The sequence below is a fragment of the Cataglyphis hispanica genome, chromosome 14 (genome assembly GCF_021464435.1).
Source record: "Cataglyphis hispanica isolate Lineage 1 chromosome 14, ULB_Chis1_1.0, whole genome shotgun sequence".
In the NCBI taxonomy this organism is placed as follows: Eukaryota; Metazoa; Arthropoda; class Insecta; order Hymenoptera; family Formicidae; genus Cataglyphis; species Cataglyphis hispanica.
In genome coordinates, this window is record NC_065967.1 from 933,690 (window position 1) to 948,502 (window position 14,813).

General features: G+C 33.3%; 5 protein-coding genes across 6 annotated transcripts; 3 read left to right on the forward strand and 2 right to left on the reverse strand.

Moving 5' to 3' along the window:
• The first annotated feature begins 95 nt into the window (after window positions 1-95).
• On the forward strand, window positions 96-925 carry LOC126854758 (uncharacterized). The gene is made up of 3 exons (XM_050601771.1): window positions 96-265; window positions 370-612; window positions 696-925. Exons 1-3 carry the CDS (start codon window positions 208-210, stop codon window positions 713-715), a joined length of 321 nt encoding a protein of 106 aa, XP_050457728.1. The 5' UTR covers window positions 96-207; the 3' UTR covers window positions 716-925.
• Window positions 757-3,921, forward strand: LOC126854757 (meteorin-like protein). The gene is made up of 3 exons (XM_050601770.1): window positions 757-1,924; window positions 2,185-2,758; window positions 2,856-3,921. The coding sequence occupies exons 1-3, from the start codon at window positions 1,815-1,817 to the stop codon at window positions 3,066-3,068; spliced, it is 897 nt and encodes a 298-aa protein (XP_050457727.1). The 5' UTR covers window positions 757-1,814; the 3' UTR covers window positions 3,069-3,921.
• Window positions 3,922-4,137: 216 nt separating this feature from the next.
• Window positions 4,138-9,556, reverse strand: LOC126854755 (testis-expressed protein 2). Its single transcript, XM_050601768.1, has 7 exons — window positions 9,203-9,556; window positions 7,861-9,070; window positions 7,403-7,777; window positions 7,087-7,261; window positions 6,541-7,019; window positions 6,180-6,252; window positions 4,138-6,059 (listed from the first exon to the last, which is right to left on the reverse strand). Exons 1-7 carry the CDS (start codon window positions 9,249-9,251, stop codon window positions 5,730-5,732), a joined length of 2,691 nt encoding a protein of 896 aa, XP_050457725.1. The 5' UTR covers window positions 9,252-9,556; the 3' UTR covers window positions 4,138-5,729.
• Window positions 9,557-9,712: 156 nt separating this feature from the next.
• Window positions 9,713-10,943, forward strand: LOC126854759 (TP53-regulated inhibitor of apoptosis 1-like). Of its 2 annotated transcripts, none has more exons than XM_050601772.1 (3): window positions 9,713-9,875; window positions 10,043-10,207; window positions 10,579-10,942. In XM_050601772.1, exons 2-3 carry the CDS (start codon window positions 10,061-10,063, stop codon window positions 10,663-10,665), a joined length of 234 nt encoding a protein of 77 aa, XP_050457729.1. In that variant the 5' UTR covers window positions 9,713-9,875; window positions 10,043-10,060; the 3' UTR covers window positions 10,666-10,942. The 2 variants fall into 2 exon arrangements, with proteins under 2 accessions (XP_050457729.1, XP_050457730.1); XM_050601773.1 differs by having other exon boundaries at window positions 9,743-9,891; window positions 10,579-10,943.
• A 126-nt stretch (window positions 10,944-11,069) lies between these two features.
• Window positions 11,070-14,368, reverse strand: LOC126854756 (FACT complex subunit Ssrp1). The gene is made up of 4 exons (XM_050601769.1): window positions 14,154-14,368; window positions 13,340-13,837; window positions 12,834-13,229; window positions 11,070-12,749 (listed from the first exon to the last, which is right to left on the reverse strand). Exons 1-4 carry the CDS (start codon window positions 14,202-14,204, stop codon window positions 11,481-11,483), a joined length of 2,214 nt encoding a protein of 737 aa, XP_050457726.1. The 5' UTR covers window positions 14,205-14,368; the 3' UTR covers window positions 11,070-11,480.
• Between the last annotated feature and the right edge of the window lie 445 nt (window positions 14,369-14,813).

Sequence of the window (14,813 nt, forward strand, 5' to 3'; positions counted from 1 at the left end):
AGCAAAGATTTCTTTATCCTGATTGGTCAAACCAATGCTCCAACACACAATATCAACAAACACAGCTTTTGTGTCAGATGATGTATGATGAAAACTTTAATAATTTCTCCAATAACAACAAATGGAAACGTCATTTGTTTTGGACCACTTTTCGGACATCAATTATGATCGGAGACTAGATACATACATGTTGATAAAGATCTCGAAATGAATAAAGATGATTATCGCATTAAGGCTAGCTTGATTCTAAACAAGATTCGAGCACGTAGGCATCCAGGAAAGCAATGATTTTTCTATGTTACTAAGCTGTTGAGGATAAGAAATGACATCTAATCATTTACCGGGGCAATTAATCAAATTTATTTTCAGAACAACGAGAGATACGCGATGTTCCTTGTGATACCAATCATAGCATATCGCAAAATATGCGAGAGGAAGAAGCGATATTGTATCTGAAAGAAAAGAGGATTCTTGATATTGTCGATTTTTTGATGAGCGATCTTTTGGTGCACCGACCCTACGATCCTTTCGAATATCTGACCCAACTTCTAGATAAATGCATCTTGTCTCGAGACGGTCTCGTTGATCCTCCTTCCTCTTTTTTCCTTTACGGTAAAAAAAAATATATATATATATATATATTTGTGTATGTATGTATTTTGTTCTCCTGTATTACATAAACCTAATTCTTTAAGGATATGATAAGGCGAGCTAAATAAACGGTCACAAAGATAAATTGATCTAGCCATGGTGTCAGATTTAATGATGAACAAAGGATGTGACGAGTGGATGAGGAAATTTTAAACAAAGTTAAGAAAACGAAATTTTTGTGATCCGTTGATAAGACAATTTTTTTTCGATGCATGATTTCATTAATAACGATGTAAGAGATTATATGAAATATACACATGCAATGTAAATTAAATTCGTATAGCGATCGAATATGAAGCAATAAGAGATCATATATATAATACACGACTAATCCGTGTAAAGACTCGGAATATTGCCAAGTAGTCCTAATCTAAGTTTATCTAACATAAGTCTAATTCGAACGGGGAAAGCTTGTCGGAATGAACAGCTTGGAACTCTGCTTGTATTAGCATTTTTGCTATGTGACCACATCGCAACGAGAGACCGAGTGAAAGACAGAGAGGACAACGATATTTTTCTTCTGTGCATGTGCCGTTGAAGTAACGTCTGGGGATCGAGGAAAATCTTCCATGAAATAGAAGAAGCCTAAATAAAAGGAAACTATATGTGCATACTTCGAAACACGTTTCTGTGATGTGCTAATTAGACATAGTTCGCGCCAGAAGAAAATGCGTAGTGCGCTCGCGGAGAATTTGGCGAGGTTCTCGATGGGCGGTCCGAAACAAGGACGATTGTGAGATTATGTTTATGCTCTTTGTACGCATATTCGGGCTTGTGACTGTCATATGCGATACAGTACCATCTTATCCTTCCAGCAGACATTGTGTATCTTTTGCAAGTCGAAATTTTTTTTAAGTGTCATAGCTTGCACGGTTGTTCGCCGTTTGTCGAGTAACCATCTGGAAAGATGGTGTCGAAATACTCCATGAATGTCTTTATTCAATGAATTCTGATTCAGTTGAGATTTTTCCGGGAAAACTCTTAAATAATGATAACAACTCTTAAATAATGATAAAAACGTTCTTAATTAAGATATTGCAGAGCAAAAGGATTATTCTTTGAGTACTTAATTCGAAAAAAGGCATTTTATTGCGATCCGACTTTCGCAAAGGCGTCCTTGTAACATCAAACATGTAACGTGTTTATACCAATTGTTTTATAGTATGTATATATTAAAAATGTTACGTGCGAAAATTGTTGCTCTTAGTCTGATTTTTGTCAGCGTATCCGCCTACGAACATACCATTGCGGACCAATGCGACTGGTCTGGAAGGTTAGTGCCTTTCTTATTGTCATAATTTTCTTTCTACATTTTAACTTTCATAATTTTAGTACATACAGCTAATGTAATTTAAATTTAAATTTCGTAAATCTTTTTCATTCATCATTCTTTACATTTTATAAAAAAGATTTTATACTTCAATTTCTTCATATATTATTGTTACACGTAATGTATAGCTTAACATTGTTATTGTAATCTTGATATCTTTATAAGAATATGTCACTAAAATATGTCCACTTTTTTTTGTATAGCGGAGGAGGAGAAAACGGTGGTGTTCGACCAGTATATCTGCGCTGTGCTCGAGGAACTGTATTGTGGCGTTATCCTCATGGTGCTCTGAGAGTAGTGTTCTCTTTTCCGACTTCGTCCACGAGAAACATTCCTGTCAGTCTCAGCAGTTTAGATTTTCGTACATGCGTTAAGATTTCTGGACCTGCACGAGTGTTTCTAGAAGCTGGCCGCAAATTGAGGCAAATCTATTCTCCATCTGATGGCAAACATGAGTATTCACATCGATGCTTTCGCTCACGGAAGCATGTGGCCGCGCTTTACATGGAAGCAGAGGATGATTATTCCTTTAAAAGCACAAAGGTCAAGCTACAGTATGACCTGGAATTAAATTCACCAAAAGGAGGTGCACTGCATGTTCCAGATGAAGAAGAAGAGTGCAGACCATGTTCCATGGAGGAACTCGCCAATGCTTATTGCCAGAGCGACTTGGTTGCTACAGGCACTGTCACTGCCGTTGAACAGCAGCTTCATCTAGACGCGGCCGAATTGGTGCTCAGAATCACAAAGATTCTACGCCAAGTTCAGGAAGCCGAGGTAATGAGTTTTTATGAAACGAAACAACGTCAGCTTTAGATTTTTTTAAATTTCTGTAACATAAAACTAAATTATAAGGTATGATGTATATTGACAGAATAACGAGAACATCGACATAACAACCTGTTCTAAAAGAAGCGTACGCGTGAGATTACCGGTGATGTGTGACGCACGACATGGTCCTGGCGAATTCGTAATAATGGCCAAACGACGTCTCGGTGATCTCATTTTGGTGTGTGCACCTAGGCTGGAGACATGGGAACAGATTGTACGAGAGATGGACACCGCGCCCTGCGTTCTCAACAGCTAGCCAATACCAGATTTAAAATTTTCTTCAGAAAACTATAAAGACATGTAAATTAAATAAGAGGTACGAGTATCTATTATGTTGCAAAAATGGAAATCTATACAAAATTATTGTCAAAAAACTGCCAATCTAGCCATATACGAGAGTATTATATACATAGAGAATTATTCTTGGTGTACGTAACATGCAACTGTCAGACTGTTGATCTCCAAACTGTGATATTATTTGTTGCATTAAGAAAAACATGGAAAAGCGTGCACGAGAAGATAGAAAACACATTTGCTCCAATATTTGTTCTAGAGAGCAAAAGAATTATTATATACAGAATAGTTCAGAAATTGCGTACTTTCCCTTAAAATAAAAATTTCATTTAAACCTTTGTTAAAATCCTCTTATATTTGATTTTTTCATTTTTAATGATATAACTTGATCTTTGCATATTGCGTTTTTGTTGAAATAAGATTTACTGTTGTGACATATACAAAAATTTTATCTATTTATTTATATTTCCTCAAGATTGATTCTTTTTTTAATATCTTAGATTTCCTGTAATTTAATTATCAATATCTTCGATTTAACATGGGAATAAAATTTAGTATCTATCAAGAGAATGTGCGCAATGTGTGTGATTTTAAGATAATCTATACATATATATAGAAATTTTATGTAGACAAATACATCGACTCTCGCTGCAGAATTAAGTATAATTTGTTTATATTGATTAGATCTATAACAATTGTACAGATTTAATAAATGAATTTTATAAGTTTTTATACTGATTGAAATAACTTATCAGTTTTTATATAGCAGAAGATATGTGCGATAAAGAAAATATATTTAGAAAAATAAAGAGAAACTGTATTCCTCTCTATATGTACTTTTTAATTTTTTTTTAATTGTATTGTGTATATAACAGAGACAATCGTTTATGAGTTAGAATCATTTTGGTAGGAAATAAGAAAGAAAGAAAGAGAAGTTGTGTATTCTGGATGTTACAACTTATACAATAAAAAAAACAATTTTTTTTTTTAATACTTATTTTTGAGAAAGAAACTTTTTTAGGAACAGTTGATAATATACAATATAATTTATTTTTGCAAAAACTGTTACAATATAACTCTGTGATCTAACTCTGGATCCACAATGTGAGCTCAACAATGGTGCAAGTCTTAATGAAAAATATCATTTAAAAAATCTTTACAAAATATATTTGCTTTTTATTGCATTAATTTTATATTTAAACATATGAAATGTTCTTCCTAATATAATTTATGTCTTATATGTTTGATAAAAGTTTTCTTATTTTTAAGAAATTTGTTGTGGCTTTTATAAAATAAAATCACATTGTGACTCCAGGATTTATTCTATGTATAATTCTCCCTGAGACGCGCAAATACACAAATGTTCACACACATATATTTATATAGTATCAAACAAAATAACACAGCTCATAGATCAAACTGGCGAGATACAAACCGTGTATTCAATTAATACATTCACATTACATATATACATTTTGTTTTCTTTTAATGTATCATTGAATTAGTAATATAGTTTACTTTACTTAGTCGATCAAGACGGAGGAGAATGAATTTTTTTGCATTTGTCAAAAAGTTATTGAATATAAATTTAGTTTTGTTTTCTCTTGCAAAAGAAAAATTAAATTTACATATTTGTTGTAATCTGATTATTTTACGCTTTTCAACAATCATATGTACAAAATTAATATTTTTTGAAAATTAATATTTTGCCGCGGTTAAAATAAACGCGGTCGATTTTGATAAGCGATATTAACACATTATATACTTCCTTTTCTACACACCTTATCGATCAAGCTATGTTTGCTCGATTATATTACGAGCCTAAATATCACGGCCCAACAGTTCTAGTGCCACGTGAGTGCTTGTATTTCATATATATATTGACAATTTTGCTCATTTTATTCAATCACAATAACCGATTAATTTCTCTATAATTAATTCAATTATTTCACAATATTTTAATAATAATTTTAAAACATTTTGCATCAGCTGCCTGCATTAAATGATTAATTATGATCACATAGACATTAATATTAGTATTGTTTATCTAGAATGTGGCCATTAGTTTCGTGACATATAATTATACAATTAAATAATCTGCAGCGATTAATTATACAATTAAACAATCGCACTTAACTAAACATTAATTAAATTGTCTTGCTTTCCCGTGCGTCTCTCTTCTCGCTACATTTTTTTTTACATATTCTAATAAAAATAATGCTTCCTCATAATATGAATTTTTTTCTCTCCCGCCTCTTTTTTCATTAAATTTTATAAATAGAAAGATAACATTAGTAAATGATATATCACAATTATTCTTCTCATTTTCTTGTAAATACTGTATATATTTAATAAAACATTCTTTGCAAGAAAAATAATGTAATGTAATATTAAAAAATCTTGTAAAAATAGAGCTAAAAAGAACTACATCATTGTCATCTATGAATCTCTTAATTTTTTCATAGATTTCTACTTATGAATTTCGATGAATTATCGTATTGATGAGAAAAAATCCATTTCTCAATTACACGAGTGATGTATGTGTATGTAATGTTTATAAACCATATACAAAAAAAAAAGTAATGTAAAAATAGGAAACTATTTTGGTTTACATAAAAGTTGTCTACACCACGACAAATGGATAATTTGGACAGAATGATAAAACCAGATCATCCATATTTGGTAGAACTACCAGTTTTTCAAATTCTCTGAGCAGCTTATTCTCAATCCATTTGGTCACATATACAATGTTGACGGTTCTTTCTCCAAGAGTTGGCTGCACAGTAAGGGTGATTTTGGGCACGGGTTTAAAACCGTACCAGAGTCGATCAGAGGGTGGTGGAGGAATATTTACCAGAAGACAACCCTCGATGCCGGATACGCTAACCGTGAAGCGGATCTCTGTATTGGAAACACCTTCCATTGCTCTTCGTATGTAGGATAACTCAGTAGCCTGAAAATTACTCAATTAATTAGCTATTGAGTTAATAAACTTTTTCATTTGTTTTTATAATTATTAGTAAAGTAACAAATTAACTAATTAAACAAACATAATTAAAAATCACTTGCTTACATGTCGGAAATACTTGTTGGCTGCTAGCTTATCGACCATGCTAAGAAATTTCTTGCCAGAAGATTGGATTGGTCTGTAATATGCGAAAATCTAATTAATCTTTTCGCAAATTACATAGTCTATGAATCATGGATTTTTATGAAAAACTTTTAGGATATTTAATGGACGCTTAGTTGATAAGAGCATACATTTGATCGCAAAAAAGTAAGCTTTATGTAATTTATTAAAATTTCATATATTCTTAATATAAGAAAGCGTGTGTTGAAGATACATTAAAGATTACTATCATATGACTTAACAGAGATTAGAGAAGCAAGTTATAAATTAAAACACTCATGATTTAATTTATTAATTCACTTACGTGGCGTCTTTGGATGTGACACACGATGCGACTTTTGCGATATCTTCGTCTTCCGTGGACGTCTCTGGACTATCTTCTACATCGCTATCGAATATTGGTGATCTGGTAGGGATAGATTTCTCGTCGATCTCACCGGAAACACTACTCGCACGCGTCAATTTCATCAAATTCAGCTTTGTCTCTACAGTCATGGTCACACAACCTTTATAGGTAATATTCATATCAAGCCAAAATCCACGTTCATCGAATACCGGCTTACTAATTTTATGAATAATAGGAGCATTCTGTCCAATCACTATTTCTGTTATGAGAAGGCTCTCCATGAAATATGGAAGTTTTATATTAGAGAGTTTACGCTGTATTTTGTCCTGAATAAGATTAATTGTTTCTGGACAACTGTGCATGTCGAACAGTAGTCGTTCCAAGAGACAGTTTACCCAAAGAACATCATCTTCCTTTGGAGAACTCTCAGGATCTGCCTAAAAGATAATTGCTTGATCAACATTAAAAAAATTCTGGAGTTAATTTGATTTTCGCATCGCTTACGTTCAGGTACTTGCTCATATAGCTGTTATAGGTGATTTCGGGAGTCGTTTCGAGCAACTTTGCTTCGGCCATGTCCGGCACAGAGATTGCATTCGCGCAAGATGCGCAATCGTTTATGGAACAAGTTGAGTGCCGTTTTCTTGAAAGAGATGCCGCTGATACCAATCTTCGAAACCTAAAAGATCATTTTAAATTAAAATTTAATGATTAAGAAGTTTTAAGCTTCAAATCATATTTTGAGAATTGAGAAATTTGATTAGAGCCTTTCTTAATTATTTCGATTGATTTAAAAGATTTTATTACAATGAAATATTACCAATCTTCCTTTTCCCGATCGGCACGTGCGAATACATAAAGTCTACATTTGGTGACTTCTTCGTTGTCGCGGCAGTCCTCGTAAATACTTCTTAAGGACTTGGATTGCGAAAAATCATCATCGTCTTCATCTTCATCAATTTTTAACTCATCTTCTTCGTTATCTTTAAGGAATTCAAATCTAGAGTCTTCGTCTTCACTTTTTGTCTCCTCGCCCAAGGTATTTTCCTCAACTTCCTGATTAGCTCCTTCTGCATAACTAGTTTTCTTTTCATCCTCAAAGGACTCCTTTCCAATACCTGTGCAGTCGTTCAAAACTTCTATTAACGCTCCTGGATCCATTGTAATACAAATTGGATATTTCTTACTCCATCTCCTGTGTATGAAAAATACTTTTATTCTATGTATAAAAAATTTATTATAAAATATCAAATAATTATATATATATGATATGGTTACCTTCTCCGAATGAGTCCTTCTGGTAACAATTCTATCTTTGCACCAATAAGATTATATACACGTTTTCTAATAAATTTAAATTTTCGTTTAGGCTCATCCCACACTGCTCTCTTTGGTACTTTCATTCTAGTCTCCATAACGCGCAGCACTCCACCTTCTAGACTGAAGAAAACAGACTTTGTGCGTGCCACATGATAGTTATGGGGATCATAAATATATGGCAACTCATTCAACCATCCTTCATATCTCTCTTGGACTGCATGCTCCTCCACTGCTGGTATTTCCAATACAGGAACCACCACATGTGCAGGCTCTTCATTTAAAGGTGCTGCTAAAATTTCCTTGATCTTTTGTACTAATTTATGTATTATTATTGTGGTGAATACTCCTATACAGAAACCAATCAAGTGTGGAGGCAATGGAATCACAAAGCAGAAAGCAAACATAAGGATGAACAGTGCAGCTAACTGCTTTGCCAATTGTTGAAATACATGATCCTTCATACGAGAGAGCAATGTAGTAAATTTTATTTCTTCTTTCATTTGAATACATCCATCTGATTGGGTAAAGAGATTATGACTCGTAATATCGTCCTTCTTATCCTTGGTGCGAAAATATTCTTGGGATTCAAAAAGAAGCTGTTCAGGAGTCGATTCGGAAAATTCAGCAGCTTCTACACCACTCTCTACACTTTCGTCTTGGGAGTTTTTGGTTTTCAAACCAGTTTTCACTTGCGAAAAGCCGACGAATCTCGCAGCAGTACTTTTATTGCGAGCAATGGGTAAAGTTGATTCCTTCTCTTGCTTTTCATTGACATTCTCATCGAGCGTGACATCTCCTGGATCCTCTGAATCGCTAATACTGGAATTATCTTTGTTAAATCTTTTCTTCTTTTTATCGCTTTTTATCTCAGAAAGTTTCTCTTCAAATGTCTTTGTAATATTTCGTTTAATCTCGGACAACACTTTCCATGGATCTGAAGATGGAGGAGTACCTTCAGACACATTATCGTCAGTCGAACGTCTCTCCGATCCATTCTCCAATCCTTGGCCATTCTCGCTACTTTTGGAGGGGCTTGATGGAAATCTTGTTTTGCCAGATTCTGAAGTCATACGTTTCTCCTCATCGGAAGAGCTTGGATATAGCTCCTCCAGTTCGTCGTCATTAGCTCGGTAATGAATCACTGGGACAGATGTGGCAATTGGTTTGCCTTTAAAGAGATGGTGCAAAGGTCAATCAAACATGTAATAAAAGATTTAGAAATCTATATTATACATTTAAGCCTAATATTTGTTACAAATATTAAGCTTGAATTGTTAATATATTCATTTTTCCAACCTACCTTTCATCATACCCAGTGTAATTTTTCCTGGACTATGCTTGCTACTCATCGCTACACGATTAAATCTAGCAACTATTGTATCAGGAGCTTATCAATGACGACATTGAATTAATCGTAAGTGTGTTTTGTAATCTAAAGAAATTATAGGATCTCGAATATGTTTATTTCACAATAATGACAATGTCCTCCATCCGAATGGCAATATCATGTTAAGTAATAAAGATTGCACTATGATACATCAAACACTATCATTCTGACGATATAGCAATTAGTAACAATAATTAATAACGATGGTGTACAGTTTGATACTTGACATATCTGATCTGACATTGCCTGACATCTCCCTCTCCCAAATTTCTCGGTAGCTCGGTACATGCGTTTTGGCTTCGCGCTTTATCTTCAAAACCAATACGCAATGAAACAAGGTCAAAGGTAATATCGCTGCATACGACGAGTTTATCGGATTGGTCGATTGGATAATGGATATGTGGATTCTCCATAAAAGTTTTTACATCAAACAGAGCCAATTGCAATTTCGTTCGATAGTCTAATCGAATCGAAAAGAAAAGATGTCATCCCGTTTGTAACCGGCATAATCCAAGAATACGATTATTCAGCACAATTTTTTGTCCATCAAATTCAAGTATCTTTGCTGTCAGATTCGTTGCTGCGGGTGAATATTGCAGAATGTAACATTTGTGAATTTTGTGAATTTTCGTTAAGATTAGGAAGTGAGCTCTATGCTTGCAATTTTTCTAACCTATTTAAGATTACATACTCTCGCTTTTTAAATCCAAGTTTCAAAATTTATAAATTTTATCTGATGCGAATTGATTTCAGAACCGTATATACTTATTCATGAACAGCATAGGCGAGACGTGCAATGAACTGAAGCAACAGTATGACTCTTGTTTCCATATGTGGTTTTCTGAAAAATTCTTGAAAGGTGAAACGGGTGACAGCACATGCTCGCATTTATTCAAAATGTATCAGCAGTGTATCAAGGTAATTAGAACCAAATTGTATTTTACTTGTATCTTTAGGAAATCTGCAAACGTGTAACGCATGAAACTGAGAGAGGGAGAAAAAGCAAGAGCGCAACATGGAGCATTGCAGTGAGTTAAAACAAAAATACGACGCCTGTTTTAATAGTTGGTTCTCTGAAAAGTTTTTAAAAGGTGATACCAATGATTCAATATGTGCCTCCTTGCTTAAAGTCTATAAAGATTGTGTAGCGGTAAGTTTTACGAGTCTCCCTTCTCACAGACCAAATTCTTGTGTAAACTGCTGAATGTTTAAAAAAAATCTATTAAAATTGTAAATATAGTACAAAAAACAGTATATGTGTAATAATTTTGTACATTTTCATGTTTTAGAAAGCCATGAAAGAGCAACACATTGAGTTTAAAGAGATAGAGACAAATTATTTAGAAACCGAAAGGGAAAAGAAACCACATAGTTGACAAGAAAATGTACACATGTACTTGGTTCCTATCTTCTTTAAATGTTGTTAACAATATGAATGCAAATATTTTGAATGTCATTTTTTTTACGAAACAATAATTAGATCATATATATATTTGAATATATAATTAATGTTATATAGCCATCTATAATATTATATGTATTATTACTGAATAATCGACAGTTTTAAACTGAATGTTTTATAGATTTCATTTGTAGCATTAAATATAAAAATATTTCACAAGAAATTATATAGTGTATATGTGTACTATGTAATAATAAAAATTATTTGTTTAATTTGTGCAAACATTTTATTAAATTCTTAGCTTTTAGGTTGTGTGGAGAGAAAATTATATAAAGGAACGATTTTAATTATAAAAAATTATTTTCATGTATTAAATAATTACTGAGAGAGACAGAATAAGATGGAAATAACAACCCTAATTCTCTTGTATAGAAAAAAAAATATTTCCTTTACATAATTTTTTCATTAATGAAAAAAAGTATATTTGTTTAAATAAGAAAAATTTGAAAAATTAATAACAATAATTCGTTTGTTTCGATATTCAGATCTTATTAATATTTTACTTTAAATATAATATTAATGAATACTACACATGTATCATTAATGTGTATCATTAATTTAGTTAAATGCTCATCTTATAAGTGTAAAGTCATTTATTCTCATCAAATTACTTTCTAAGGGTAAATCTTTAAATCTTGCATATCTTTAAATCAAGAAATAAACATTGGTAAACAAATGAAAGAGAATATTGACTTAACATAAATACATATACACATATTTTAGCATTTATTAATCACTATTTTTAGATTCTGCGTCGGATGAGGGCGGAGTGCTCTCAATAGGTTCTTCCGCATCGCTTTCTTCATTGTCTGACTGATTTCGTTTCTTCTTCTTTACTGTCCTTTTTTCAATGTCTTCCGTGGATCGCTTCTCATTTTTTTTCTCTTTCTTTCCTTCTCGGCTTTCATTATCAGAACTCTTCTTTTCGGATTTTTTGCTCTCGTCGCTACTACTATCATCATCGCTGATATATTCTTTGCTTTTAAAAGATGAGCCAGTCATCAATTTACTAGGGGACTCTTTCTTCGTTTCCTTCTTTTTTTTTTCCGTCTTTTCTTTACCGCCTTTATCATCTTTAGGTTTACCGCCTCCACTTGCTTCGTATTCTTTCATTGATGCCGCGTACTCTTTTTTAGCCTTGGCTGCCTTCGCTTCCCATTCTGATTTATCTTTGAGCTCTCGCCACATTTCACCTCCTTTTTTCGCGATTTCTGTTACATTTATTCCTGGATTCTCCGCCTTAATCCTTTCGCGTGTACTATTAAGCCATAACATAAACGCTGTTGGAGGTCTTTTTGGCTTATTTGTATCCCTATCTTTTTTCGATTTCCTCTGCTTGCGCGGTTTTTCTGATATTGTCTTTGCTGATTTAGATTTCTTTTCTTTCTTTTCTTTCTTCTCCTTTTTATGACTAGCCTCAGATGCATCCGAGTCTTCGTCGCTATCGGAACTATTGGGATTACTGTCATATTCTTCGGCAACATCACTTACGTCTTGATTCGGATTAAAATCTTCATCAGTCGAACCTTCCTCGGAATCTTGATTTTCTTCGCCGTCCCGTTCCTGCGCCTCCGCTTTGACTCGCGCCAAATAAGCATCCGGTTCATCCTCTTGATCGCTGTCCCCAAAGTCCTCGTCGTAATTAGGTTTGTCACTCTTGCCGCGATTCTTGACACGAAGTTTCTTCGACGTACTGAAATCGAATAATTTAGCATATTCTTCTTTTTCAATGCTGCTAAAAGTGTGAACTACACCACTCGTAAGTTCGATCTCAAAGTCGAAAGATCTGGTTGAACTGCCGCCGCGTGCAAAATTTACCGAAGCTATCTCTTCAAAACGAATATGTATTGGCGGTTTATGCACATAGATAAAACCTCGTTCAAGCGGATATAAATATCCTGCCGCGGCTTTGAAGGAGCAACTAATCGCAGGCGTCTTCGTATGACCTAAGAAGTGTCCAGGTCCAGTTATCTTTCGGTTAATAATTACTTTCATCACCTAGCCGAAACAAATAACATAATGTTAAAATAAAGATATAAATGTTAGAAAAAAGACGTGATTTTAATCTCTTGCTTTACTAACCCTGCCAAGTACTTCATATGTCGGTCCTGTTAATTCCTTCGTTAATTTGTCTTCATACTTTTCCTTTAGCTCTTTTTCAGTGAATGGAAGCTCGATAGAGGTCTCCTCTTCTTGATTGAACAGGAGAACCAGATAATGATATCGCGTTTGTCCCTGTTTTATGGGAGGATCCAGACTCACGACAAAGAACGTTTGTCGACTATCTTTGTGTGGTAATAGAAACAGTCTCAAGACAGTTGACATGGGAATTTTATAGTCAAAAGTTTTGCCGTGCAGTTGAAAGAAAGACTGGAAGATTTTGATGTCGTAACGACCACGCGGGGTTAGACAGTGAATCTCTCTAAATATAGCGATCGCATCACCACTCACACTGATCACAGATGCTTTATCCATCACCTATTAGAAGTGATAAAAAAAATTATTTTTACTTTTATTTATTTATTTATTTACTTATATTTAAATTATGTGAATATACTCCCTCATTATTTAAATAAATCTGCTCTTACCTGTTGATGGAATGCTTCGACAGGGTCTTGGTCGGCACTATCACTAACAGGAATATGAAACCTCATCTCCATCAAACTTACTGGAGCATCGTCATTCTGATGGAATTCTAAGGTCACTTCATTTTTTCCCGTATTACATTGTGACACGTCATACAAAGGTATTTCAAAAGCAGTGTGATGACCTACATCAAAGCTCAAGATAGAACCCATAAATTTTGCGGTACCCCAATTCCAACCTTTTAAACTCAATTCTTTTTCCAACATATCTTTCTTATAATTGACAGAAAAGAATTTGGCAATCTTTTCCTGATCAGCTTCTTTAAAGCCTTTGAAGCGATGCAGAGTGCCATTTTTTAAAAAAATACGCAAACCCCAGGTTCCAATAAATTTTTGATAATTTACCATCTCCATATCAGAAGCAGAAATCTGTTCTACTTTACCAGTCTTCTGATTCTTGAAGATCAGATGTTGGTCGGTCAACTTTAATCTACCTGGTGTCTGGTAATCATAAAAAACAATTCCATTCATATGATCATATGATCATTTAATCATTAAAATAATTTTATTTGTATATTTAAAAAAAAAAATCTATTTTAATTGCATAGTGTAATAATTATTAAACAATTCGCATATTCTTAATAAACTTAAAAGACAAATTGTAATTAATCATGTTAAATATTTGCGATTCACATAATAAAATGAGAACTTTTCTTAATCATATCAAGAAAATTAAAATTCTAATGTTTATTTAATAATATAAAAATCAATTATACGTAATTAATTTTGCTTCAAAACAAAAATTAAGAGTTCTCACCATAGCGCCCTTAACCTCAGCAAAAATGTCCGGATATTCCAGAAAATCCATCTTTTTCGTTCTTGTTTTTCTTTACAAAAGAAAAATTATCCAAGTTTTTGTTTAATAATATAACTATATACAATATTTCAGATTGTATATAGATCAATCTCCAACGATAAGCGCAGATAAAAATATAAATATAATGCAGCTGTCGTGCGTTTACAATCAATGAGATTGAATGAGACTCATATCCTATTATACATATATATGACTCTCGTATACAGCACGTCACGTGGCAAGAAACGACGCAATGACCAATCAACTTACAGCTTCTCCGTAAGACCAAAAGATTGATTGGCTAGCGCATCGCGCTTTTACGCATAATCCATTTGTGTGTACGGAAAGCCGATAAAAAGAGATGGATTTCGGCGGGATCATCATTTACCACGTGATTGATCGTGTTGCACCCAAGCAATTCGTGTTGCTTATGTTAGGTACAATTTCATGGGGTTCATGTAAATTTTCTGTTACCATTCACGCTAACAATAAGATATATTAAATGTTATGTCAATCAATAGGTATTTGTAATAATAATATATTACAAATATAGTTAATGAATTTTATTAATTTATTAAATTTTATTTACTAAATTTTTACTTTGTATATTTTTATATAATT

Coding starts and splice junctions, on each gene's coding strand:
- LOC126854758 (XM_050601771.1), top strand. CDS start 208: ATGAATAAAGATGATTATCGCATTAAGGCTAGCTTGATTCTAAACAAG. Junction 266..369: donor TCTAAACAAGATTCGAGCAC/GTAGGCATCCAG, acceptor ATTTATTTTCAG/AACAACGAGAGATACGCGAT. Junction 613..695: donor TTCCTCTTTTTTCCTTTACG/GTAAAAAAAAAT, acceptor TAATTCTTTAAG/GATATGATAAGGCGAGCTAA.
- LOC126854757 (XM_050601770.1), top strand. CDS start 1,815: ATGTATATATTAAAAATGTTACGTGCGAAAATTGTTGCTCTTAGTCTG. Junction 1,925..2,184: donor CAATGCGACTGGTCTGGAAG/GTTAGTGCCTTT, acceptor TTTTTTGTATAG/CGGAGGAGGAGAAAACGGTG. Junction 2,759..2,855: donor GCCAAGTTCAGGAAGCCGAG/GTAATGAGTTTT, acceptor GTATATTGACAG/AATAACGAGAACATCGACAT.
- LOC126854755 (XM_050601768.1), bottom strand. CDS start 9,251: ATGAGTAGCAAGCATAGTCCAGGAAAAATTACACTGGGTATGATGAAA. Junction 7,262..7,402: donor GATCGGGAAAAGGAAGATTG/GTAATATTTCAT, acceptor ATGATCTTTTAG/GTTTCGAAGATTGGTATCAG. Junction 6,253..6,540: donor GTCACATCCAAAGACGCCAC/GTAAGTGAATTA, acceptor CGCATATTACAG/ACCAATCCAATCTTCTGGCA.
- LOC126854759 (XM_050601772.1), top strand. CDS start 10,061: ATGAACAGCATAGGCGAGACGTGCAATGAACTGAAGCAACAGTATGAC. Junction 10,208..10,578: donor TGTATCAGCAGTGTATCAAG/GTAATTAGAACC, acceptor TTCATGTTTTAG/AAAGCCATGAAAGAGCAACA.
- LOC126854756 (XM_050601769.1), bottom strand. CDS start 14,204: ATGGATTTTCTGGAATATCCGGACATTTTTGCTGAGGTTAAGGGCGCT. Junction 13,838..14,153: donor CTGAGGTTAAGGGCGCTATG/GTGAGAACTCTT, acceptor TATGATTACCAG/ACACCAGGTAGATTAAAGTT. Junction 13,230..13,339: donor TCGAAGCATTCCATCAACAG/GTAAGAGCAGAT, acceptor CACTTCTAATAG/GTGATGGATAAAGCATCTGT.